At 53.3% G+C, this 26,638-nt stretch overlaps 1 protein-coding gene across 1 annotated transcript in view; it reads left to right on the top strand.

Annotated features, from left to right (window-relative positions):
• Positions 1–349: 349 nt before the first annotated feature.
• The window catches only part of QRFPR (pyroglutamylated RFamide peptide receptor), a 36,954-nt gene continuing 10,665 nt past the window's right edge, over positions 350–26,638 (top strand). Inside the window, exon 1 of the mRNA XM_079153064.1 lies at positions 350–825. Coding sequence (XP_079009190.1) covers positions 486–825 — 340 coding nt within the window. The 5' untranslated portion in view covers positions 350–485. The remainder of the gene's footprint in view (positions 826–26,638) is intronic.

Genomic DNA, 26,638 nt, shown 5'->3' with positions numbered 1-26,638 from the left:
ATCTGCTCCTACCATACAATGACAGAAGACACTCACGCTAGCTCTGTCCAGTTTCTGGCGTGGTGTTGAACGATAATCCCGCAAGCTGCAATCAATGGAGTCAATTGAGCGAAGGCTCCGAGCCAGCTGTGGCCCGCGTTATTTCTCCGGAGGAGAAGGCGTGAGACGGGGAAGCCTCGATGCCCACTTTCACATGCAGGCCTGACCCAGCGCTGGCGACACGCGCCGGGCGGGCGGGCGCGGCGGGCACTGCGCCCCAGGAGTCGCGCGGGCGGGCGGAGCGGGGCGGTCGCAGCGCCCCGCCTCGGGACTGGGAGGGAAGAACTTTTTGGAGCGCGCCTGCGGGTCCCTGGATGCAGTCGCCCTGCCCCGGACCCCGCCTCCCGCCCGCGGTCGCCCCCGCGCCCGCCCGCTGCGCGCTGGAGTGAAGTCGCCGGCGGAGGGAGCCGCGGCTGCCGCCCTGGGACGCAGCCCAGCCGCGCGGCATGCAGGCGCTCAACATCACCCCGGAGCGCTTCTCCCAGCTGCTGCGCGACCACAACCTGACGCGCCAGCAGTTCATCGCGCTCTACGGGCTACGGCCGCTCGTCTACACTCCGGAGCTGCCCGCGCGCGCCAAGCTGGCCTTGGTGCTCACCGGGGTGCTCATTTTCGCCCTGGCGCTCTTCGGCAACGCGCTGGTGGTTTACGTGGTGACCCGCAGCAAGGCCATGCGCACCGTCACCAACATCTTCATCTGCTCGCTGGCTCTCAGCGACCTGCTCATCGCCTTCTTCTGCATCCCGGTCACGATGCTCCAGAACATCTCGGACAACTGGCTAGGGGGTGAGTGCGCGCCTTGCCCTGTGCCTCACCCTGGCCGAGGGTGTTTCTTCCTTCCCACTCTTACCAACTGGCGATCCGTGGTTTCTTTCTTTGGCGTTGTGTTCTTTTAACTTGCACGGAGTTTACTGTCAGCAGGTCAGGGGGCTAAGCCTTTGACTCCCCTCTCATCTGTAATGGATTTCTGAAACAGCCTTAAACATAGATTTACATAGCATTGACTTGAAAGTGACAGTGTGAACATTTTTAAATTGATTTATAGGTTAGAAACTTTCTGATGCTCTCAACTGCAGCTGTTGTATTTGGGCATTTAAAAGTTGCCTGGTGTAACTTATGCCATCAAATTAAGGGGAGAATTTTGGATCATCTTACAGAACTTGGTTTTTGAGCAAAAGATGAAGACTTGCCATTTCTGTGTGAAATTATTGAGGAGATGAGGTTGGAGCTGTGTTTTGAACAATAATTTAGACTCATCAACAGAAAAGGATGGGGTGTTCTTAGGAGCAGGTCTCACTCCAAAATTGGGAAGAGAGACAGAAGAGGGCACTTGAAGCCATTTCAGGAATGTGTAGTTTACAGGTGGAATGGTGAGAAGTGAGGCAGCCAGTGATAGAGGAGCAGATTTGTGAAGCCTGCGTGCTGCTGTGTGCTTACAGCTCCGTTTAACGACAAGGAACGTGGATCTCTTCCTGGGAATCAGGAGACCCCGGTTACCACCTTGGCTCTACTGCACATGACTTCAACATGTCTGGGCCTCAGTGTTGCAATAGCATATTAGGAATCAGCATCGTTTGCTAGTGAAATGAGGCCAGCAGCATTCTGAGGACGGATGTCCAGGGAGACTGACCGAGGACGTCCCCTGCTGATGGCAGAGGGGCACTGCCAAGGCTTTTCTCACGCCCTGCTTTCCTTGCTTCCTGTTTCATGGGGGCATTTCACGTCAGCTTCTAAATACTGAAAAAGGGGTGATATGTGGCCGAAGTATTGTGTAGGATTGGAGAGAGATGAGTGTTGGGAAATGTGCTTTGAAAAGGTGGGCCCTTTTCAAAGGGTGGGTGTTCAGCTGGAGGCAGCCTGTGTCTCTCTGGGATGGGATTTGTAGAGTAAGTGATGTGCTATAATTAAGTAGAGGACACCTAAGTTGAAGTCCAGGGCAGAGGACAGTGCCTGGGAAACAGCTGAGAACAAGAGTCAACTTGTATGTTTTAAGGTAAGAAAAATAATTGCAAAAAAATAAAATGGTTCAAGAGCTGAAAATTAATTATTGGTTTATTATTTCACAGAGCCATTGAGGACTCCTAGGTGGCAAAGCGTTCTACCTTGGGGGTACAGACACCAAGGAAGCTCATCTAGGTCCTGTGGGCCTCAGAGAACAAGCGCTGTCCCTGCATGAGCAAGCCAGGGAGTGAGGGGAGGAGGGCTGCTCTGGTGGAGAGGGGGGTGGGTCAGGAAGGCCTCCCGGGGGAGGGGCTTGGATACTTTAGGCTTTTGTCAGTAGACAAGGATGGCGTTTCCTAGGAGCTGGGCTCCCTCCACAAGGTGGAAGAGAGGAAGAAGATGCTGCATTTTAAAAACTCCATGTAGGACTTTTCCAGAGTACATAGCTTTCAGGTGGGGAATGGTGAGAGGTGAGACAGATTAATACTGCCAGGGAGGAACATGCACACGTTGTGTAACAACCTACCACAGGACTACTTCACAGGTGAGGCAGGACAGACACGGCCTCCAAGATCAGCAGGTGGTGTCAAAGGCCCAGGGCAGACCCCTGGGGGAAGGGTGGGGCTGCCCCATGGGGCCCGGCTTCGCACATCTTCCTTGCTGAGATGGCCATTCCCCCTCTGCAGAGAAGGAGGGGACGTCAGTGTGTATGATGTTGGCATTGAACTGAAATAAAAGAGCATAGTGCCATTGACTCACAGAAAGCACCTCTGTGGCCCAGCCAGACACCACTCCCCACCTCCTGGTTGGGATTTCTGCCGTCCAAGCATTTCTGACGGTGTTGGGCTGGGAACCGCGGCTGATCTTCCGTTGGTCCACTCACCTCCTTGCTAGGGCCAGCAGCACCCACAGTGTCAGCTCCTGATGATCGTGTGCAGCTTGCGTTGTGAAAGTGCTGCTGGGTGACACTTGGACCTGCCTGCACAGGCATCTGCTGGAGGGCTGTGGACGTTGTCCCTGCCGGCCTCCAGTCTTGCCAGCTATGCTCGGCTCAGTGGAGCCCGCTCCCACTGACTTGGCCCTGCGTCAGGCTCTGCCCAGCTCCTCCTTCAGCAGTCCAGGTTGTTGGCCTGCAGTCAGTCAAGTGGGCGTATTTACAGCAGAGAAACCAGTGGCTACAAATTAGGCTGCAAAACAAACAAACAGAAGTCAAACGGCTGTTTTCCGGCACCCTGTGAGCAAACTGGCAAAGTCACCCATGAACACCCAGTTTATTTGGGTGAATCACACTGACGTCAGGAATGAACCCCTGATTTGTGGCATCCAAGCGCGCCAGCAGGATGGGGCAGTGTGCAGAGCTTTTACCTACCGACCTCTGGATCAGTGACCGGAGCGGGTCTGGCCCCAGGCACGGTCAACAGCCTAGGCTCAGGACCCCCTACGGCTGGTACGGGTTGGGATGGTGTTGCCCTGGCACTTAGAAGTCCGTCCTAAGAGTCCTCCCTCTTTCCCCCTCTGATCTATTTTGTCAGATGCCACCAGTGAATTTCCCCATTGCCCTCTGAGAGTGACATTTACCATCTTTGTCTGGACTTCCTCATTTGCCTTCTTCTCTTTATTTCTTCACAACTGCAAGTTGTGCACTGAGTGTCCTCCGAGTGCACTGCCTGAGCACGTTTTGCTTCTAACTAAATTCAGAACAATTGATTTTGCTGTAACTGAGGCTCAGGAGCAAGGCTCTCTTCTCCAGGTCCCCGAAATTCCTCTTTCTTCCTTTTCTTTGTTTCCATGTCTTATGTTCTCTCCTTGATGGTTCTTGCGCTTCCTCTTTTGTGCCAGTGTCCGCTGAAGCTTAGTGGCGGTCTCTCTTCTTCATCAGTCATCTCTGCACAGAGGCCATTGCCGGGTCTCCCTTCTCCGCTGAGGATTCTGAGCTTGGCATCTGGTCTTTATCTTGAGCCACGTCTTTCAGCTGACCTGAAGGCTGGGCACGCACACGTGGGTATCTGATCGGCATCCCGACTCTCGTGCATCTCGTCCTCTGCCTGCAGTCCTAACTTAATCTACGGTGCGTGAGCTGCTCCTGCACCTGGCATTCCTGGGTATCTGCTGTGTGCATGGCGTGCTGAAGGTGTTGACAGAGCTGTGTCCTTGTGGGACAGCCAGGGTTCCATCAGATCAGGAGAAGGAAGCAAGGAAGGGGGGGAGGACAGGGAACTTGGTCAGGGTTCCAGGGCGCGCAGCCCCAGTGCTGGGATCAGTTCTGAAGATCTCCCCGCAGCAGGTGGAAGTCAGCGTGAGTGAGGTGAGAAGGCGTGCTTGGGGAGGGCGTGGGGCGGGCTCTGCAGGCGCCTGGGGAGGAAGGGCCTCCCCAGGTGCACGCTGAGCTCCCTGGTACTCCCTGCACCCCTGCTGCCAGCTTCCTGATGGTGACTGGCAGCTGACTGAAAGCAGTTCCGAGGAAGGAGCTCCAGAAGCTTCCTGAGTGGGGGCTCCAAGGTAGACGTGTGTCCTCTCACCGCAAAGCGCGGCTGCACGAGAACACCTGAGCTCCCTCCACAGTGGCCCTCAGTCTTGGCTCGCCCCGATGGGGCTGGGGAGTTTTAAGACCTGTGTCTGCCCACCGCCCACCCTGGGGATTCGGACTTTAACTGGTCTGAGTGTGATCCCTGGTGCCAAGTTTCCAAAGTTCCCCAAGTAGAGAGGATCTTTATTTTCAACCAGGCCGACACAGCATGGATGCTGCCAGCACCAGCACCAGGGCGGGGCCGAGGACGGGGCTCAGCGAGTGACGGAAGCGAGGTTTCCAGAGAGCACGCAGCCTTCACACCACAGGCGGCGTGTTCGCAAAGTAGGACCAGGAGTGACATAGGCCTGGGAAACGCAGAAGTGGGTCGTGTAAGACGGAGTCGCACAGGACCTCTGAGGCAATGCTGCATTGTGGGCAGTCTGTACGTCTTCATGGAAACCCTGACCTTCCTTCACGGAGTCTTCCAGATGAGTGTGGAGACCTGGGATGCAGCTCAGGGATAAAGAGCTCGATCTGCATGCACGAGACTCTTTTCTGTTCTTTGCTTTTTCCCTCCTTCTTTCCTCCCTCTCCTCCTCCCTCCTTCCTTCCTTTTCTTTCTTTCTCTTTTGACACTGAGAATTTAACCCAGAGGTGCTTTACTGCTGAGCAGTATCCCCAGCCCTTTTGTTATTTTTTATTTTGAGACAAGATCTAGGTAAATTGCTGAGGGTCTGCTGAGTCGCCGAGACTAGCCTCAACTGTTTGAACCTCAGCCTCAGCCTCGGAGTCACTGGGATCACAGGTGCCCCACCACCACACCTGGCTAGGGGTCTTGGGTTTAATTCCCAGCACCAAGGGGAAAAGAAAAAGAATCTGGAAAGGAGTAAAAAGTGGTACAGAGGTTGGAATATGAGGTACACTAAGATCAGAAGCCTTTTTCTGTCGTCTGGAGAATAGGATGCCTGCTGTAAATTAGCACACCTCTGAGCAAAGACTGTCAGCGCCTTGTTCCAGAGCCCTGGGGACTGGTGTGGGTGGATGCCGGGTGGGCGACTCCCAGGCCTCACCAGAACGGCGCCTGTCTCTATTTTTAATAAATAGAGCTTTGCCTCTGACTTTAGATGAGAAAGAAAAGGATTTTACTGGAAGGAAAGGAGGGGAGGAATAGGCACCGGGCAAGGCATAAAACATTCAGGTGTGTTTTTAGAGAGCTGGAGTGATCCTTGGTGACATGCACTAAAGAAAGGCTGCGGGCTTTAATTGTGGGGCCAGGTCTGAGCAGAGGCCTGACCCTGAAGCTTCTCCAGTTTAGGTTGAAGATGCAATTAGCAATTAGAAAACATCCCTTTCCTTTTTCATAACATCCTCCTTTTCTATGACACTTCGGAAACATACATCTGTGAACTGATGTAGAATCAGGAGCAGTGTGGGGTTTAGAAAGTCTCCTGGCAGGAATAGTGACGGCTGCTGATGAAGAGCAATCTCTTTAAAGCAGAGATGACAAGAGGAGAGGAAGGAGAGGCCCACGGCAGCACTCAGTTTGGAAGTGAAGTTGGGAGGTGCCCTGGGTTGCCTCTGGGCCCGGCCCTGGAGTCAGCCTGCTCACGCCTGAGAGGGAAAGCCCGCGAGCCAAGGAAAGCACCACTGGGGAAGCGGAAGGGGCGGTAAGAGCAGCAGGGCCCACACGGAAGGTCTTTCCTGCTGAGGACCATGGCAGTTTGCCATTACCACAATGGCAGAAGTGGCTCTATCACCGGGACAGTCTGAAAACACTCACTGCACACGTAGGAGGCACAGACGGCGTCCTCTTTTGAATTTGCTTCTCTACAATGTAGGCCAGCGTGTTCTTTGTCCCTGGGCTGGTTTATTAGGGTTCTTGATTGCAAGTAGAGAAGCCCAGCTTAAACTCCCTTTAATGAAAGGGGGAGGCTTTGAACACGGCAGGAAAGTGCTCAGTTAGGACAGTTCAGGCCCAGCTTCACTTAGGTCCTCCAGCAGGGCGCATCCCATCTCTATGCCAGGCTCCCAGCCATAGTTCTGTGGTCTTGTTCTTAAACTAGCTCTTGCAAATAGCATTTAAGAAAGGCCCCAGGAACTACACACTTACATTTCTTTAAAACTTCCTTTCTCAACCCAAGGTCCATTGTCAGATAAATAAATAGACCAAATGTGGTATATACACACAATGAGCAATTACTCACCGCCAACAGGAATGAGGTTCTCATGCTTAGTACAATATGACGAAGTCTAAAACATTATGTTAAGTGAAATAAGCAAGACACAAATGGATACATATGATTGACTCCACTTACAGGAACTATTTAGAACAGGCAAGATTACAGAGATAGAAAACAGATTCAAGGTTATCGGGAATGAGGGGCAGGGGTGAGTGGAGAGTTCATGTTTAGGCTTGTGTTTCGGATCATGGAAGAGTTTAAGTGGTGACTCCATTACACTGTCAATAGAGTTCATACCGTTAATGACATGCTTTTAAAAAGCTACAATCACACGCTCATTGATCCCAGCTACTCAGGAGGCTGAGGAAGGAGGATCATGAGTAAGAGGACAGTCTGTCCAACTTAGCGAGACCCTGTGTCAAAATGAAAAAAGAGAGTGGAGGTGGGTGGGTTGGAGTATAGCTCCAGGGAAGAATCAGCATTCAATCCCCAGGACTGAGAAAAAGGGAGGGGATGAAATCATAGGTTTTGTAATATACATATTGAAAAGAAAGGGAGGGAGGAAGGAAGGGAGGATGGGAGGAAGGAAAAAAGAAAGGAACTTACTTTCTCAAAATGACACTTCACTTTCTGGTAGCTCCAGAAAATTCAGGAAAAGATTCCAGCCAGCTGGGGTTCACACTTCCAATGAAAAAAACAATGTGAACTAAGAAATAAGTCCTCTGCTCAGAGCTAAGTCCTGTTCCCATCATGGTGTTATGGTACACAGAGGGGAGCGGGGTTGCTCATAATAAAGGACTAGGTCACAGTGCTGGTGGTGGAGATGGGGTCAGAGAGGAGGTGGGTAGTCCTACTGAGGGACTAGGACAGTGTGCTGATGGTGGAGATGGGTCAGACAGGAGGTGGGTCAGTCCTACTGAGGGACTAGGACAGTGTGCTGATGGTGGAGATGGGGTCAGACAGGAGGTGGGTCAGTCCTACTGAGGGACCAGGACAGTGTGCTGATGGTGGAGATGGGTCAGACAGGAGGTGGGTCAGTCCTACTGAGGGACTAGGACAGTGTGCTGATGGTGGAGATGGGGTCAGACAGGAGGTGGGTCAGTCCTACTGAGGGACCAGGACAGTGTGCTGATGGTGGAGATGGGTCAGACAGGAGGTGGGTCAGTCCTACTGAGGGACTAGGACAGTGTGCTGATGGTGGAGATGGGGTCAGACAGGAGGTGGGTCAGTCCTACTGAGGGACCAGGACAGTGTGCTGATGGTGGAGATGGGTCAGACAGGAGGTGGGTCAGTCCTACTGAGGGACCAGGACAGTGAGCTGATGGTGGAGATGGGGTCAGACAGGAGGTGGGTAGTCCTACTGAGGGACCAGGACAGTGTGCTGGTGGTGGAGATGGATCAGACAGGAGGTGGGTCGTTCCTACTGAGGGACTAGGACAGTGAGCTGATGGTGGAGATGGGGTCAGACAGGAGGTGGGTCATTCCTACTGAGGGACCAGGACAGTGTGCTGGTGGTGGAGATGGATCAGACAGGAGGTGGGTCAGTCCTACTGAGGGACCAGGATAGTGTGCTGGTGGTGGAGATGGGTCAGACAGGAGGTGGGTAGTCCTACTGAGGGACCAGGACAGTGTGCTGATGGTGGAGATGGGTCAGACAGGAGGTGGGTTGTCCTACTGAGGGACTAGGACAGTGAGCTGATGGTGGAGATGGGTCAGACAGGAGGTGGGTCATTCCTACTGAGGGACCAGGACAGTGTGCTGGTGGTGGAGATGGGTCAGACAGGAGGTGGGTCAGTCCTACTGAGGGACTAGGACAGTGTGCTGATGGTGGAGATGGGGTCAGACAGGAGGTGGGTCTGTCCTACTGAGGGTCTAGGACAGTGTGCTGATGGTGGAGATGGGCAGATGCACATGTTTCACAGAGTTGTTGCTATCCTTGTGGGACTGTTTCCTACCTGTGGGAATCCGCTCTGTGCACACATGGCCTCCATCAGGGATTTGTTTCATCTCTGTCTCCAGGCCTCAGTCCTGTGCTGGCATCTCTCTGTCCCAGCCTGGACGGAACACTGGCATCTCTCTCTGCTGGCCTGGACTGGGTGCTCGCATCTGTCTATCTCAGCTTGGATGGGTCACTGACATCTCCCTGTACTGGTGTGGACTGGGCGCTGGCCACTCTCTCTGTGGTCCCCTGTGCTCCACGTCCGTACCTCTCTCTGCTGAGGAACTACCTGAGTCCTGTGAGCAGGCTGGGTCCTTCGCCTCAGCAGCTCCCTCAGTTTGGGCCTCTAAGAAGGATTTTGCAGAAGCTGCATTGTTGCATTTCCTGTCCTTAATTAAGGATTTCTAATAGTTAATCTGAAGCAGTGGAGCCAGTACTTACTAGTTTTTTTAAACCTATCTTTGCAAAACTAAAAGTAAAGCTGAGTTCTTTCTTCCTGTGGCTGGGTTGCTAAGAAATTTCCTGTCAACCAGAGAGACAGTGTGCTCCTCAGGATAACAGGAAACTCAGAAGACAGCTTGTTCCCACTTCCGGGGAGAAAGAGGCCTGGGTGTGGTGCAGAGAAGGAGCATGCACAGTGGACTCGGACAGCCTCACCTTTCGTTCCACCCGTGGCTCTTCCTCACCACGTCCTCCGGATATGGCTGGCACTGCTGGCACGAAGCCAGATCTGGTGGAGGCCAGAGAGGCTGTAACAGGACATTTGAGGCCACCCTCCAGAGGCTGGTGGAGCAGCAGAAAGTATGGGAAAGAAGCAAGTTGTTTCATGCTGTTTTTTACAAAAAGCATTAATACTTACCCAGGTCTCATTTCCTGTTTGATTTCTGTATGAAGCACTGTTACGAGCAGCGGCTATAGCTCCAGCGGCTGCTGCGTAGACGTGAACTAACTTACAGGACTCGCAGATGGCTCTCAACACAGGAGAATTTTATTGATTGCAGATCACACACAGGTCCAGGTCACGAGGTAGGGGAGAAGGCTGATGTCAACGCTGTGCTCCAGATGTCAGTCAGTGAGTCTTCTTGCGTTCTCTCCGTGCTCTAGTTTCCCTGGCCTTTTATTCTATTACAAATCGTGGCCTAATGCCTTAGTCATGTCAACAAGTGTCAAAACATTCATGTAAACATTTTTCTTAATGTTACATTTAGTTCTTATGGAATTTTACCAAAACAAACTCCAAAACAAACTGCAAAACAACTTACTCTGACTTACTCTAGTCACTCTTTGACGTCACGGGTATCTTATCACCCTGCGCCACACATGTTTGGTTTTTACAATTATTTGCTTTTATATTTTACTCAGTCACTTCAAAACATCTTTTTACTTCAAAACATTTCACATCAAACTTGTCAAAACAACAAATATGGCTTCACTCATGCTCCACACAGCATGGGGCATACACACATAAGTAAGTCAAACTGCTGTTCCATACAAGCACGTAGTCCTTACTTTTTTTTTTTTTTTTTTTTTTTTACTGATAAAAGTCTCCTTTGAAAATCCTTTTCAACCCACGTAAGAAACGACATCAGCATTAAAAAATGTCTTCCAGGTGGAACTGAGCTGTAAGTCGCTCTGCTAATGGCGTACCTTGGCGGAGTCATGTCTGACTTGGGGCAGCCATTTGGCTTCCTCTGGCATAGCTTCCTCATCTGTCACTTGGGGCGCCTTAGACGGGCCTCTCAGACCTGCTATGAATGTGAACCACTCCGTGAGGGAAAAGGACCTGCCACTAGGGACCCACAGATAGGACGTTAGGATGGTTCACAGAAAAAGTTCACTGTTTAAAAGTCATGCACACCTGTGTGTGGAGCGGATTCATATCCAACAAGAATGAGAGAAAGTTAAAAAGACACGGTCCCTGCAGCGTTAGTGATCTCAGATATGCACCGTGGGCATTTACACAATGAGTGTGATCCTTCTATCTATCGAGAGCTCATTTATGCTAAAATATTAAGCAATTCACCTGAAGAGTATTTTCTTCTGATCTTCTGATCTCGGGATTCCGACTAGTCCCGTGTGCGTGGCACCAACAGGGCTGCGTCCGTGGGTTGCAGAGCGCGAGGTGTCTGCAGGCCTGGTTGGGGCAGAGACCCGCTGGGCCTGCTGCCCCCGCGGCTCCCTGAGGCCCAGGGATCCAGGCCACCCAGATGTGGGCGGGGCCTCCGCACCACCCACCGAGGAGTGGCCCTGGCCGGCCTGCCTCCTAGAGTGGGACAGTCCCTCAAACCCCTTCGCCAGGGGCCCGCCCGGACCCTGCCACGGGCGGCCCGCATGGTGGACGCCCACGTTGATCACGGAAACGCGGCGCGAGGCACCTCCAGGGCCCGGCCTCGGTGCCACGGACGGTGGGGTCAGTTTCATGACGGTCGCCTGCTGATGTCCTCATCGAGGCACAGAGTGGCTCCATCTGGGCGGCCGAGGGCCCTAGAGCTCTGCCCTGCAGCGTGGAGAAGCAGAAAGCCCAAGGCGAGAGTGCCAGGTCCCCGACAGAGCTTTCCTGTGCTGGGCTCCGGACGCCTCGGTCTAGGTGCCCGGCCGAGGCGCAGAGGCGCCGTGTGTTGGTTTTTCTGTTCTTCAGGATGGGCCCCTCAGAAGCCAGGGGACTCACACTGTTTCTGTGGCCCAGGGGCAGCAGGTTGGGCTGGGCTCTGCCGGGGGGCTCTTAGGCTAGTCTCCTGGGGGTCGCTGGAGGGTTGATGACCTGACAGGTCCTTGTGCTGGCTGACTTCTGCAGGGAGGGCCCAGGGGCCCGGGACTGTCCTCCCCCAGTGGGGAACCCAGTCTGTTGGAGGAGGCACGGCCCCGCCGCCGGAGAGAGAGAGCCAATGTGGACCTCAGGACCCAGGACTGGGAGCTGAAGGCACGTCACTTGTGCTGAAGGAGTCACCGTGGGGCCCAGACTCAGACCGCAGAGGAGTACCTCCACCCGCTGTGATAGGGGCTCAGCCCACAGCAGAGGCCGGCTGCCATGGAGGAGCGGCTGCTGCGGCCTTTGTCTCCTGGCCAGTCCTGTTAAGCCCTTGCTGAGCTCTCGAGAGCTGCGTCCTGAGGACTCTGCTGCTGGGTGGTTCCTGCCACGGTCACACAGGACGGGAGGCTGGGCACTCTTCAGGCTTCCTCACCTCCCCGTCCACTCTGGGCAGCGTGGTCCACCACCTCTCCCCCTTACACTCTGGTGCTGGTTTGGGGCCTGGAGGACAAATTCCAGCAAGGGACATTTGCTGATTGTCCTTTGAGAGCCTTCGTGGAGATGGGGCCGACTGCCTCTCCGTGGCCTGCACACATGTGGACCCTGAGGTGAACACGCTCACAGAACCCCATACTGGCCAGAGTGGGAGTGACCACCAAGCTGCTTAGCAGCAGAAATTGTGCACCTGGTTTTAATTTCTTTTTCTTACTGAGTTACCCAGAAGCAATAAGGCATTTGTTTATTTGGGGGGAGTATTTGTTCTAATTGGCTATGCATGACAGAATAACTCAAGAGCATGACTCTCATTCCTCTGGCTGAACATGGTGCAGAGTCACACCGGTCGTGTGGTCACACAGGATATAGGGCAATGATGTCCGTCTCTTCCACTGTCCTTCCCGTCCCCGCTGCCCCACCTCTCCCCTCACTTCCCTCTGCACAATCCAAAGTCCCTTCATTCTTCCCTACCCTGGCCCCACCATGGATCAGCATCCGCTTATCCGCTCATGCTTCATGAGCCTTTGAAGCATTTGTTTTTATGAAGAGAAATATTATTAGACAAATTTTATCTGCCGGGTGTGGTGGGGCACACCTGTAATCCCAGTGGCTCAGGAGGCTGAGGCAGGAGGATCGTGAGTTCAAAGCCAGCCTCAGCAAAATTGAGGGGCAAAGCATTCAGTGAGACCCTCTCTCTAAATAAAATACAAAATAGGGCTGGGGTGTGGCTCAGTGGAGGCCCCGAGGAGGCAGTGTCAACTCCAAAGAAAGGCAGTCCAGTGACCAACACTCACGCACACTGACTTCCGTCTCCAACCGTGCATTTCAAAGACACTGGAAGGTTCCAGCTAGTTACTGGGCCAGGCGTTTGTCAAGCTTCCTTCCTCCCGTCCACTCGGGTCTTTCCTGTGGCCCCCAGTCGCACCCCATGCTCTTCCTCGCTCTGCAGGGCTCCTGTCTTTTGGGGTCACACTCTCTGAAGGTGCAGGGCTGCCTACCACCTCTTGTCCTGGCCCTGACCCGCGTCCTGGCTTGTAGTGCTCATGTCCCAGGGTCCATCTCACCCTCCTGCGCCTCCTGGACCAGGAGCAGGTGGGGCCAGGTAACTGGGAAGCGATTGTGCAGTCTGGGTCCTTCCTGCCACACCTTGCCCTATGTCCTCTGTGGCCTTTCTTCCCGATCTGGACCTCTCCCTCTGTCTCTCTCGGGCAAGTGCCACGTCCTGATTTCCTGGCATCACCCGCATGGCCTCACACACTGTGGCTGCTTAGATGGCCAGCAGAGGGAGTGACCACTGAGTGTCCCCTCGGTGAAGGAGTGAGGGGGCAGTAGAGAAAAGAAACCAGAAGCACGTTCTTCCCAGCCTCGCCGGCCTTCTGACAGGCTGCTCTGTAGGCAGGTGGGCCGCATCCTTTTTATAATGAGCTGGAACAGCCCAGGATCAGGAGAAGGGCAGAAACGAGGCCAGAAAGGCCTCGCATGCACCCTCTTTGCCTGGCTGTTGGGTTGGTCCTCCTCCTCGTTCCTGAGGCCTCGCTCCTGCTAGGGCTTCTCCTCGCCTCCCGCTGCTGCCTCCCTCCTTTTCCTGCCGCTTCCGGCCAAGCCTGGGGCAGGCGTCTCCCTGCTGTGGTTCTGCGCCTGGGCTTTCCACCGTCCTGCGTTTCGTTCCCACCTGAGATGGCTCTTCTGGGTCTCGGGAATCCACTCGTCAGAATCCACAAACTAATGAGCTGGGATTTTGTCTTGTGAACGCAGCGGGGAAAGACTTTCTTTGTATCTCTCTACACGTTTCCACTTTAATTTTTTTTTTCCCTCTTCTGGGATGAGGGTTATACCAAATGTACTTTTTAGAAAAAAAAGAGAAGTGAAAAGACTTAGTGCTTTTCTCTTATTGTTAGAAAACCCGACCTACAGATGTTCCGGACACAGGGTTAGTTGACTACACGAGAATGGAATTGGCTACCGTTCTTTAAAAACAAGGGGCCGGGCCTGGCCTGCTGCAGGCGGCTTTAGAAGATCTCTAGCCGAGAAACGGCTGTTGACAGACAGGAGCTGAAATTGTGCTCCGAGCCGTTTGGGCTCTGCTGGACTTTTGCATTTTGCGGCGTGTTCCCCAGGCAGAGGCGCGCTGGAGGACTGCAGAAGATGGCAGCTGCTTTCTGGGGTGCTGAGGATGGAGCCAGAGCCTCACACGTGTCGGGCAAGTGCTCAACTCCAAGCCGCAGCCCAGCCACAATTTCTGCTTTAAAAACAGTTTTCAGTGTAAGGAAGTAGATGAGCGGTGGTTGCCCCACTGGTGAGCAGAAGCCGCTGCGTCCCGGAGGAAACGGACTGGCTCCTGGGAGTCTGGAGGGCAGCAGGGCGCAATGTGGCCAGCAGAGGGGATGCCAGGGAAAGGAGAGGGTGCTTTGATGAGGCGCTCTGCGGCAGCACAGCTCATCAGCGCACCAAGCGCTCTCAGGACCACCATGGCCTGGTTGCCATGGTGACAACAGCATTGGCGTCCAGGACATGGCGCTCCCAGGAGCGCATCAGCGTCTCTAGTCTGCAGTACACTTTTCCTTCTCTGCCGTGGACCGTGTCTGCCCACCACCTCGGCCTGGAACCTTGCTCCTAACTGTCTCGGCTCCCGGGTGAGCCCTCTTCCCAGAAGTCCCTGGTGAGCCATATGCACACAGGAGATGGAGACCCGCTGGCAGATTCCCAGTGGTCGCTGTGCTTCACTGTTGCTCCTGAAGGACTTGGGGTAGAGTACGCTGGCCTCTGGTAAGAGGCCTCCCAAGCACCTCTGGGCAAACTGGCACACTTCTCCCTGCTGCTATCACACCGCGAGGCCATCGCTGTCGTAATCAGGACCACTGCCATTAAAGTCTGTTTTCCACGTCATCATCACACCAAGGAGGGGCCGAATTTCTGCCCAGCCTGTTACTTGTCTGCTAATTCATGATGACCAAATCCAGCTGGCCCTCATCAAATGGCGAAAATGTCCTCGAGGTAGACGGGCTCTTTTTAAAAATATTGTTTTAGAGGTTGATAGACCTTTATTTTAGTCATTTATTTATATGTGGTGCTGAGAATTGAACCCAGTGCCTCACACATGCTGGGCAAGTGCTCTACCACTGAGCCACAACCCCGGTTCCAGTAGACAAACTCTTTATTACATGCTTCCTCTGTGAATTAGTCCATTTTTTGTTACTATACTGAAATAACCAAGGATGGATAATTTATAATGAAACAAGGCCTATTTGATGCTTTTTCTCCTCTCTGTGTCCTGTGGCAGGATTTTCACATTGAAACCTGAAAGATGTTATCGTGAGAAAACATTATGGTGGTGTACACCTGTAATCCAGCGGGTCAGGAGGCTGAGGCAGGAGGATCCTGAGTTCAAAGTCAGCCTCAGCAGCTTAGCAAGTCCTTAAACAACTTAGCAAGACCCTGTCTCTAAATAAAACATTTTTAAAAAGGGCAGGGGATGTGGCTTGGTGGTTAAGTGCCCCTGGGTTCTGTCCCTGGTACCAAGAAATAAAAATAAGAAGACTTGTTCCGAGTGGGTTTTGATGAGGACAACATCCCACTGAGGCGGTGAATTTCAACTGGGAGCAGCAGCCTCTTGGGGAATCCTGAAGTCTTTCAGCAAGGCCACATTAGCAGTTTCAAAGCCTGGGCCGTCTTGGATTAGGACGTACTGAAGAGCATGTCTGCTCGGCCGTGGCCCTGCAGGTGCACGCCACAGCTTGCCCCTGAGCATCCCCAGAGGCACTTGCAGGCCTGGTCCTCAGCCCAGCGCCTCGGGTGGTGGCGGAGCCTCAAGGGGTGGGTCCCACGGAGAGGCCCTGGGTCACTGGGGGCCACCCTTGAAGGGGAGAGGCAGACCCTGGCCCTTCTTCTTCTTCCTTTTGTCTCGGGCCGTGGTTAGGTGGCGCTGCCAGGACAGGTGCCTGCCCTGTGCTCTGCTGCCCCCACAGGCTGAAAGCAGCAGGGCCAGCTGCTCGTGGACCAGGGCTGTGGTCCCAGAGGGACCTCTCCTTTTCATGGGTTGATTATCCTGGGAGTTTATGGTGGTGGCAAGCAGACCTACGTGTGCGCACAATGGCATGGTCAGACGTCACCAAGAGGGGAGTCGGGTGTCAGCAAGTACGACTGACCTTGGGCAGCACCACGGCCATGCCCATCTTGCCACCCTTGGGACTACATGACCAAACCAGAGGAACCCGAGTAGCAACTTACAGGAACACAGCCAACTGAGATTTGCACCTACCCGTGGGCAGGTGCTAATGAAATGGTGCGTTTTGTCCACTTGGAGTGTCTGTGTGGGGTGAGACCATGACAGTATGATGAGATGCCACCATAGCTGAGCGGGGACAGCTGTCATATTGTGATTGTGTTATGACCTCGTTGCGCCCCTGAATATTTTATTACTGTAATAAATGCAGAGCTCAGTTACTGAAAAAACGTCTCATGCACTCGTGTGGATAGTATACTTCTGCACTGTGCAGGGCGGAGACTGCTAACTCATCATTCAGGAAGTGGGTCTGAATCCCAGGAGGAGCGGGCAGCCTTGGCCTGGTGGTGGCTTTAAGAATCCCCAATTCCCTCTACCCTCTTGCAAAAATGTTTGCCTGTTGTCTCCTTCTTTACCCAGCTCCCTACATACCTGCCCGCTGTGGATCTCAGGTTCATGGTGTTGGATTAATAATACACTGTCATTATCATTGGGGCAGTGATTCTCTCCTGTTTCATCACATCCATATATATTTAAAACAAATCTCCATTCCTGTCTTCAGGCCTCTCTCCCCTGCAGAGGAAGCTGCAGTCCTTGCTGATGCGTGTCCTCTGGCTTGCTGTGTCCTGGCTGCGTGTGTGCATGGTCAGCTGGCCTGATCTGTCCTTAACGTCTCTCTGAGCTGCTGCTGAGCTAGTACTGGGCAGTTCGTCTGGCTGGAGTCTGACTCTGCCTGCGACTTTTCTCCACAGTCTCTTCCACATCACCAATGAACACCGCGCCTCTTCCCCAGGGATTCAGGGGACTACCTGATCATACATCCCTTCCCACCTCCCCAGCTGTCCCAGACCAGTGTTGATTGCAAATGCTTTTAGCATATTTGAATATTGCATAGGAAAAGTCTGCCACCCCTTTGGCCTTCATTTCACAAGTTGAGGTAGCTATGTAGAGGACCTTTACTTTTGTACATGTATTTTCAACTTCCAAAAAACTTCTAGGATTTTGATTGGCATTTCAGTAATCTGCACATTGTTTTGGAGACAGTCAACATCTACGGCACTGTGCGTGCAGCATGAAGGCAGGTGGGTCCCACATGTCAAGATCCAACAAGGCCCCTCAAGATCTGAGCTGCCAGGTCAGTGTCCACATTTAACTTTCCCTGCCGGTGGTGGTCAGCCGATGCCGGCCCTTGGGTCCGAGGCTTTCCTGGCATGCCTGTGCTTTCTTTCCCCGTTGGGTCTCAGAATGTTGCTGGGATGCAGTGCTTGGAGATGCTGTAGTCATCCCGTCTACACAAGTGACCATCTTGGAACTAAACAGAGGCACACCGAGGAGGACACAGTGGCAGGGCGGAGGGAGCCTGGCTGTGCACAGTTGTCCTGCTGGGTTGTGTTGTGGAGGAATACATTCCTGCAGTGTTCGAGCCTCCTGAGTTGAACTCTGTATTCCTTGTCACCTAAAATATCCTAATTAATATTGAGAAAAATAGAGAATTGAACTTATTTATTATGATGATGATCACTTTAGTGTATGGCATCCGGTGTGGTTTCTTTCTCTAGCAAAATAGAAACAACTCCCTTGTTTGTTTACTGTGTGATTTTAGTGAGTTTTCCTTTGCATCTGTAAGCGCCCTTTCCAAGTGGCCATCATGATCTGTATTCTGTGAGCACGCGGCCCTTCCACACCAGGTAACACAACTCAGAGCTGCAGGGTCTGATGAGCCGCTGAGCACACGCTCCTGCCCCATTCATCATGCATGGCCGCCTGGTCACCGCCTTCAGGAGATCCCTCTCTGCTGGCCTGGACCCTCTCCACTTCTCAGCCAGTACACGGGTTCCCTCCTCAATATTTCACGCTGAGCCACTGAGACATTCTGAACATAGCAGAACCTGTCATTTCTGCAGTATCGTCCTCAGGGCTGACCTGGGCTCATTTTCTTTCTATTATTGGAAAGGTCTAATTGCTGTTATTAGTGGAAAGTAGAAAAGCAACACAGTTATTTTCCTAATGGCATTTGTCACTATTAGAACACTGAAAACACAAGAAGGAACCCAGAATAGACAGTCGTACTCTGGAGAGCCTGTTTTCTGGCTCACACAGATGCAGATGGCTCTCAGGAGTCAAGGAAGCACCCTGGGCAGGGTACAGGGCCGAGCACGCTGGCCCACCAGGTCAGGCTGCCGTCTGAACTATGTGACGACAGGGCCTGCTTCTCCACTGGAATTCCTGTTGGCTTCTGCAACCTGCCCCTTTCATGACAATTTTTAGCTGATGGGCATAAGAGAAAACTGCATGTCCCCACCTCCATGCCACCTTCTAAGCAGTGACAGAGAGGAACATTCTCTGGCTGTATTCCAAAAGGTCGGAAGCACTTTGGAAGCACAAGTGCTTGCTCTGAGCAGCGTGGCTGGAGTTCCCCCAGGGTCGAGAGTGCCAGACGTGCCTGACAGGGAGAAGGAAGCACCCCACCAGCTCACTTGCTGTGAGCTACTCGGCTCATGCAGAGAAGATGGGCTTTGAGAAGAGATGGGAGAAGAGGCTGAAGACTCTTTAAATGCCATGCTGAGAACAGAGGTACCCAGCTTGTTCAGAACAGCAGTCCAGGAGAGTCTGTTGTGGTGATGATACCCAGGAAGCATTAAGTCAACTGAAAATAATCTGAGCTGTGATGAGGGATGCCCTTGAACTTGGCGGGCTGGGACTGACTGCTGCCTCTTATTGCACCGTGCAGAGAATTCCAAGGCCAGACCAAGCCAAGCAAGGAAAACTCAGTACCAGTTCTTCATCCTGCACTGAGGGTCTCCGGTGAAGGGCCACACAGACGTCTCAGTCTGAAATTGCCCTGTTTCCACCCAACCCCCGATGACCATCCTAACCTCCCTGCTTCGTCAGGTTTCCGGTGTACTCTTTTCTTTAGGAATAATATCAGGTCATCCCAGGCAACTGCCCTGTTTTATTTGCAGGTTTTACTGGCTTTTTTCTCAAGTACCTACTGATGGCTGTGTCTGGTTGCCACCCCCTGTGGGAAACAGTGTTCCTGGTCACAGTGAGCACTGTGTGTGGCTGGCACCGAGCACCTGTGGGTGACAGCAGCGTCCTCATGGTCTTGCGATCATGGAGCCGCGATTCAGGCGTCTTGTCTGTGAAGTGGTGGTCCTTCCGTGTCAGTTACATGGAAGGAAACGCACTGGAATTTCTTCGGCATCTGCAGTGAGGGGAAATGGGCCACCCACACTGACTGCCTCGTCTTCAGGATGGGTTCCTGACACAAAGCGGGGGTGTCCGGGTTTAAGAAGATCCTGACCTGGTAAGTCACCAGCAAGCTGCTCTGAAAAGAACCTTTTCAAGAGCAAGATAAAGCTCTCAAAAGTAAAAAGTACATGATTACTGAAATTACATATAAAAGTGTTGGAAGACAGAGAGAAAACATCTCCACAGACAGAACCTACAAACAGAGCAATCCATATGAATGGAAGGCGTGCGCACAGGAGGGTCCATCCAGGGTCCCAGCCTTGGGGACTCCCCACCAAAGCACTGGACGGCACGGAGATGAGGCAGTGATGTCTCCAGTGCAGAAGGCTCGCAGGGCCCCAGGAGGAGGAGGCAGCCACACACGCTTCCCACGGCACCCGAGTCCCAGCTGCAAGGAGACCGACCCAGAGTCAAGTGGAAACCAGACTGGCAACGTCAACAGCAGCCGGATGCCAGCGGTTGATAAAGCAGGTCTCCACACTCCCGAGAAGGCGCACTGACGACGTCCCCGCTGTAGCCACGCACAGAGGCCCAAGAGCTGGAGCGGGCTTGTTTTTTATCTTGAAGAAGATACTTGGAAAAGATTCATGCAAAACAAGGATAAAACACAGGGGATGAGAAGTAGTGAAGTTAAGACACTGAAGAAGGAATCCTTGCAAACCCATGTCAAGAAGACACTGTAGAGCAGCCGATAGGAAGGAAACCAAACAGCACAGCTGCAGGCGTCAGAGCAGGAAGCTGATGGTCTTCCGGAAGGAGGCCTCGGAGCCCAGGCGCCCAGTGGAGCCAAGGCAGCACTGGGGTGAGTGGGGGTTGGGCCGAAGCCGCCCAGACGCTGCCGCTGCTGCTGCTGGCAGTACTGGCATGGCCAACAGCCGTGAGTGAGTTTTCGGAGGTCCAAGCACTGTCCTCAGGCAGACGCTTGCTGAGGTCCTGCGAGGCACGTACCGCTGTCCTCATCCGTGTCGTATGGGTGTGGAAATGCAGGACCAGAGAAGACAGGTGCTGCTGTCCGGCTCTGGCTCCAGAGCGCCCTCCAAAAGCTCTAGTGTTGGAGGTCTGGCCTCACTGTGGCCATGGAGACAGGTGGAACTCCAGAAGTGGGGCTGTGGGGTGATCATCAAGTCATGGGCGGTGTGGCCCTCAGAAGGGATTAGTGCTGGTCTCAGAGTGAGTCCTCACCATCAAGGTGTACAGAGAGCAAGACTGGTCCCTGCCTGCCTTCTGACTTGACCTGTCATTGAGGGTCTGTTCCTCTCTTGCGTGTTCGTGCCACCTTGCCACCTGCCTTGCCATGATGCAGCAGAAGGGGCCTCTACCAGAGCCTAACAGATGGGCCACCCAGTCTTGGACTTCCTCCCTCCATGACTGAGCAAAGGAACTTCTGTTCTTTATCAATTACCCAACCCCAGGTGTTTTGTGACAGCAACTTAGAGTGGACTAATGTATTAAGTCATTAGCTTTAGGTCACACAGTTAGCCAGCAGTGGGCCCTCAATGCTTGCCCAGGCAGCCCAATTCCAGAGCCCATACTTTATCCATTGTACTGTGAATGGAAGGTACATGTTTCTTCTTCCAACTGCAAAAATAAATGCAAACCAAAACTCCAGAGAAAATACTCTACCAAATAGAAATTTCTACCCATATAGAAAGCAGAAAATAGTATGGCAGACTTTAGAGCAAAATGTAAATGCCTGAGGATCTTGACCACATAATCACTGGAAGCGTGGAAAAGGTCTCTGTGCTATAAGGGATCCGACTACTCATCAACGTGATCATAAGCATGGTCACAAGCAGCAAGAAGGACCCTTGAGACGTTGGAACTGCTCAGCGTCTTCCCTGTGCAGCTGGTAATAAAATCATGCACGGCACGCACAGGTAAAGCCAGGAAGTCGGAGTGAAAACAGGACCGTGTGGAGGTCAGGTCTTGGTTGTGGCCTTGGACCACGCCTGCAGCATGTTGTTGTCGGAGACGGGGCAGAGAGCACAGGGGCTTGTCCTACCGTTTCTGTCCGCTGCTTGCGAATCCACAATAAGAAAAAGAACAAGACAACGAGAGAGAAGGACTGTCTGCCCCGACACTGGTCACGCCATATGGTGCTGTTCAGCCAGGGCGGGAGCAGCCTGCAGCCCCCAGGGCTGTGCACAGCAAGGCCACCTGCGGGCTGCTGGGCCCCCCCTCCTCCGCCTGCTGGGCGCAGCTCACTCTCTCCTTCCTGCAGCATTTTAGTTCTTCTCGTCTCTTGGGTCTCGTTTGGGATGAGCGTCCTTCCTCAGGGCCAGCTTTGTCCTCCCATGAATTCAGAAGAGCCCCCAGGGGACGTGGCTTGTCTTCTCTCCTGCCAGTTCCCTGCTGCCGCCTCTTCCCCTCTTCTCCTCGTCCCCAGGCCTGGCGGGAGGGGCCTGTCTCCACTGCCTGCGCCCTGCAGAGGCCGGGCTCCTCCCGCGCCTCCCTCTGTGCCCCAGCCAGCTCTCCTTCCCTGCCTCCTGCCCCAGCCAGCTCTCCTTCCCTGCCTCCTGCCCCAGCCAGCTCTCCTTCCCTGCCTTTTGCCACGGGATGGAGCAGCAGCCGAGGTTCCTATACCACAGGATATCACTGCTGTGCTTGCAATGGTCGTATGTCGGGTGGATGGTGGGGGGGGTCAGTTTCTAGGAGAGGGAGGACTCATGCCTTTGTAGGAGAATTCAGTGCTTATGGTCCTCTTCAGTCTGCAGTTAGAATCGCCAGGGTCGTCCACGTCGGGCTTTCTGACATCTCTAAGCTGGTGGGTGGCTTCTGTGCTGCAGCCCCAGCCACCAGAGCCGGACAGGCTGGAGACCGGAGCCCCTCCCAGGGCTCTGGATGCACCACGCCTGGTCCTCGCCGGGAGTGCTTTCCAGGGGAGGGATGCTGTGGTCTGCCGCCCTGTGGTCCTCAGCCACAGCTCGGTGGCAGTTCTGATCTGGGCCGTTTTTAATTTGTACCCCACTCTCCTGTAGGACACAGCTGAGGTATGAAAGGGGCCGGGGCCCATCAGCCCCTGCCTAAAAGCCATGCTGGGCAAAGCTGGAAACGTGCAGGCTGTATGGGGACAGGCGTGTGGCTCCTCTGGGACACAGTGTGGTGCAGGAAATCGGGGCGATGGCGCGCGGTTGCTGCGGCCTGTGGGGTTGTGCTTTAGCGTGGCTGTATGAGGCAGGCTTCCTTTTGTAGAACTGAACTAATGTGGCTTTTCTCCCGCCTTGGAGCCGATTCATCATAGGCCGAGTGCTCATGCTCCTCAGCTACTTTCACACCATTATAATTCATTATGTCATTTTCTAAACTAATAAGACAATTCTAAAAATCTTTTCTACGAATGAATGCTCTCTTTTCAAAATCCTGTTCCTTCCGCTTGGATCCTTTTTAAAGTCACTGTCAGGCCACAGTGGACACAGACACTGTCCCAGCTGTTTCCGTTTTCAGGCCTGTGGTCTGGTTTTTCCCTGGATCACAGAGCTGCCCTCTCTGTGGCGGGGTGTGGCGAGCGGGTGGCGACCCTGAACCCTCTCCCCCTGAGGGTGAGTGTCATGTTGATGGTGAAGTGTCAGCAGAGTGTGTCCGGGCTGGACGTGGCCGGCAGCTGTGGAACCACAGCATGGTTCCCGACCCAGCCAGCCAGGCAGACGACGGAGGTTTCCCACCAAGAGGCGGACGCGGCAGACAGGAAAGCAGCGTGGGCAGCCTGCATGGGGGGCTCAGGACTGCCTTACCTTAGAGGCAGCGGAGCACATGAACGCCAGCCCTGGGGTGCTGCTGTAGGAAACAGTAGAGAGAGTCAGCAGGAAAGCTTGTCAAAGAAGCTTACTTGGTCACAAGCAGCTGCTGGTACGGAGTGGCTTCACGGAAGGGGCTGGAGGAGCTGGGGGCCCAGGGGTCAGTCCGAAGCTGGGGGGTGGACTCCCGCAGGCAGGGTCCAGGCGCCCTGGGTGGCGGCAGTGGAAGCAGGTGCCCGCTGAACAAGTACCTCCCGTCTCAAGCCTCTGCTCCTGCACTGGGACACCAAAGCGTCCTGCCTGTCCCTCCTCCTCCTTCTCAGTAGAGGCTCCTGACACAACCTGCCTCCGGGAGAGGAAGTCGCTGCCAGCAGGAGAAATGCAGGCGGATGTGGGATCATCAAACTGTGGGGAGACCCCTGCGCGGCCGGGTCAAGAAACAGCTCTGCTCTCGACGTCAGGGCTCCTGCGGGGAAAGCGCGGACGGGCATCCTGAGAAACGGTGCTTGGTGGAAGGATGTAGGGTACAAGCAGTTCAAGTGGCTGATTTTGAGAGGAGATGTCACCAGGGACTTCTTGTTACAAAACAGGATTCGCCTTGGGACATCTAAGGCGTGGAGCCGGCTGACGGAAGAGATGACAACAGAGAAGTGACCAGAACAGGAACTGATGGGAAAGGGAGGGTAGTACGGAGGCTTGCTGCACGGCAGAGGCTGAGGCGGCCTCCCAGCAAAGGCTGAAGGAAACAAACACCCCAGAGAACAGGGCAGGTCACAGAAGCACGTGCCCGTGGTGGCCAGAGTGCAGACCTGCATCCTGGACAGACCGGGGTCACACATCACAGGGACTCCTAGACATGGCCGGGCAGCCCCGTCAGGGGCCCTTCAGATAGTGGTTTGAGGGTGTCAGGAGCTGAGCCAGTGCTGTTGGGATCCGTGAGCAGGCTAACGTGACAGATCCCGGAACTTCGGTGTGGTGTGTAGGGTCGAGTGGGCTCTTGACCAGGGGATCTGTGAGCACACCGACAAGGAGACTGCCACGTAGCAGAGCCACATCAAGACAGATTGGGGTGACGTGATGCGATGGCTGGAGTCAGGCAGCTGGGTTCACGACCTCGCTCTCTCTACAAGTAGCCTGTAGACATGAGCACATCATTGAACCCCTTTGAACCACAGTGTCTTTATCTAGAAGATAAGTTTTTAAATTAATCGTCTTTTAATCGTCTGTTTAGCAACAAATAACCCATCAGCCCCAAGAGTTCAGGTTGACCTCAGTTCTTTAATTGGGCTGCCTGATGAGAGAAGAAAGGCCATTTACTAAAGAGCATGTTCTGAACTGGGCTTTCAGGACTTTAAACCGCTTACATTGGTCTGTGGCAGGTGGGTTTCTCTGACCTTTTTTTATAAATGATGAAATTGAAACTCAGTGTGGCCAACAGATCAGTCAGGAGCAGAGTATATCCTGATACTGAGAAACCAGTGATATGTATCCCGTGTTATTATGAACAAAAATGAAAATGTTTGTGATGAGATAACTCTACAGTGAACTCTACAATACAAATTCTTATCTGCTTGGTTTTCCCTAAAATATATTAAAATGCACGTGTCCATTTTATGAAAAGTTCCATCTGGCGTTCCCTTATCCTTGAACTGGTCAACATTTTTATGAACAATTTGATCAAAAGAATTGAGAAATCCAATCAAGCTTTCAGAAATAGTGGGGGAAAACCTATAAGAAATAGGATTGACAGTTATTCACATATTTCTTTGTGCAAGCATCACATTTGTGTGAGCTTTCTGTTGCTGTGTTAAAATACCTGAGAGAATCAAAGGAGAAAAGGTTTCTTTTGGCTCACAATCTCTGAGGCTTCAGTCCATGGTCTCTTGGTTCTATTATTTCTGGCCTTATCATAGGCCCAGAAACATCATGTCAGAGGGCATGGCAGAGTGAAGCTGCTCCCCTCCTAGCAGCCAGCAAGCAGAGAGAGAGAGAGAGGAGAGGAAGGGCCAGGGCTGAGGCCCACCTTTCCAGGGCACACCACTCAGCCTCCTTCCTCCCAGGTCCACCTTGCACACTTTCCACCACCTTGCAGTAGTCCACGTGGCCGTGACTCCATCACTGGATGAAGCCCTGATCCAGCCACGTCCCCAGAGTCCCACCTCTGAACATCAGCGTTTTGGGGACTAGCCGTTGGCACATGAGCCTTTGGGGGACATTCCAGATCCAAACCACAGCCACATCCTAAACAGGATTCGAGGTGAGCTGACTTACTGGTGGTGTAAGTATTCAGACAGAGAAAAGGGTCACCACTGACGGTCATTTCTGCACTTGGCATCTAAAGTGGCTTCTGAACAAGGAAGGGTCTTCACCTGCAGCAGGGTTAGGATTTGGAAGACTGGAGCAGGCACTGGGAGTGCCTGGGGTTGGCTGTTGGGTTGTTCTTTAGAGTTCTAACAGGGGATGGAGTGACTCTAAGTCCCCAGTCCCCTTAGTCCTAGGAGAGGAGGTGAGAGCATCTTGGATTACCAGGTTGATTTCAGGGTCCATAGCAGCCCACTGTTTGCAAAGGCTGGTGTGAACTTTCAGAGGCTCACATGCCAGGAGGCTTCTGCCCTGGCCTGTCTGCATCCTCAGCACAGGGGGCTCCTGTCTGCATGGTCCAGCCAGTACAGAGGTCTCACGGGCATGTCAGATGAGGAACGGCGAGGGACATTAGGGAAGCCTAGGCCCAGGAGTGACGAGAAAGCCCTTTTTATATACACATTTGGGAAAGGTAGTTGTCCGGTTCTGAGATTCTCTGAATGCAAAACTCAAAAGAGATTGAAATTGAAAAGCACCTTTTCCCCCAAGAGCCTCTTCAAAACTGAATGGGATGCCTTTGGAGGTTAAGGGCTTCCTAGTGATTCATTTCTTCAATTCAATGAATATTTATTGAGGGCCTACTGTGTGCCATTCTAAATGTTGAGAATACATCAGCGAAGAAAATAGACAAACATCCTTGTTCTTGGGATGTTTATAGTCTAGTAGGGGCAGGGAGACTGCCAATAAATAATAGCAGCAAGTAGAAATTACGTGTGTATCTGTTATAGCTGTCTGTGTCAGTAGGTCAGAAGGTGAAAGAGGTAAGACGAGGAGCCAGAGGGTGTGGGAATGGAACAAGAGAGGCTGCTTGAAACAGGGTCATTAGAGCAGCTGGGCCTCATGGGAAGGTGGCCGGGTCAGTCAGGGAGCTCCAGAGAAGCAGGATGGAGAGATGTTAGAAAGACTCCTGTTGAGGGATTGGCTGAGAAGTCTGGCAACCTGCCACCTGCAGCTGGAGGCCCAGGAAAGCCAGGGGCGCAGCTCCAGTCCAGGCCAGAAGGCTGAGAGCCAGGGCTGCTGACCTCCGAGGGCAGGAGAAGGCGTGTGTCCCAGGGAAGTAGAGGGCAGGTCACCCTGCCTGCACTCTCGTTCTGTCTGCACCCTCCACAGGCTGGACGCCACCCACTGCAGAGGCGAAGGCAGTGCTCTTTACGCTGCCTGTCAATCAAAAGGCCAATTCCTTCCAGAAACTCACCCTTAGACACAAACAGGAAGTG

The sequence above is a fragment of the Sciurus vulgaris genome (genome assembly GCF_902686455.1).
Source record: "Sciurus vulgaris genome assembly, chromosome: 9".
Classification (NCBI taxonomy): domain Eukaryota; kingdom Metazoa; phylum Chordata; class Mammalia; order Rodentia; family Sciuridae; genus Sciurus; species Sciurus vulgaris.
This window is presented reverse-complemented; position numbering and strand designations above follow the sequence as displayed.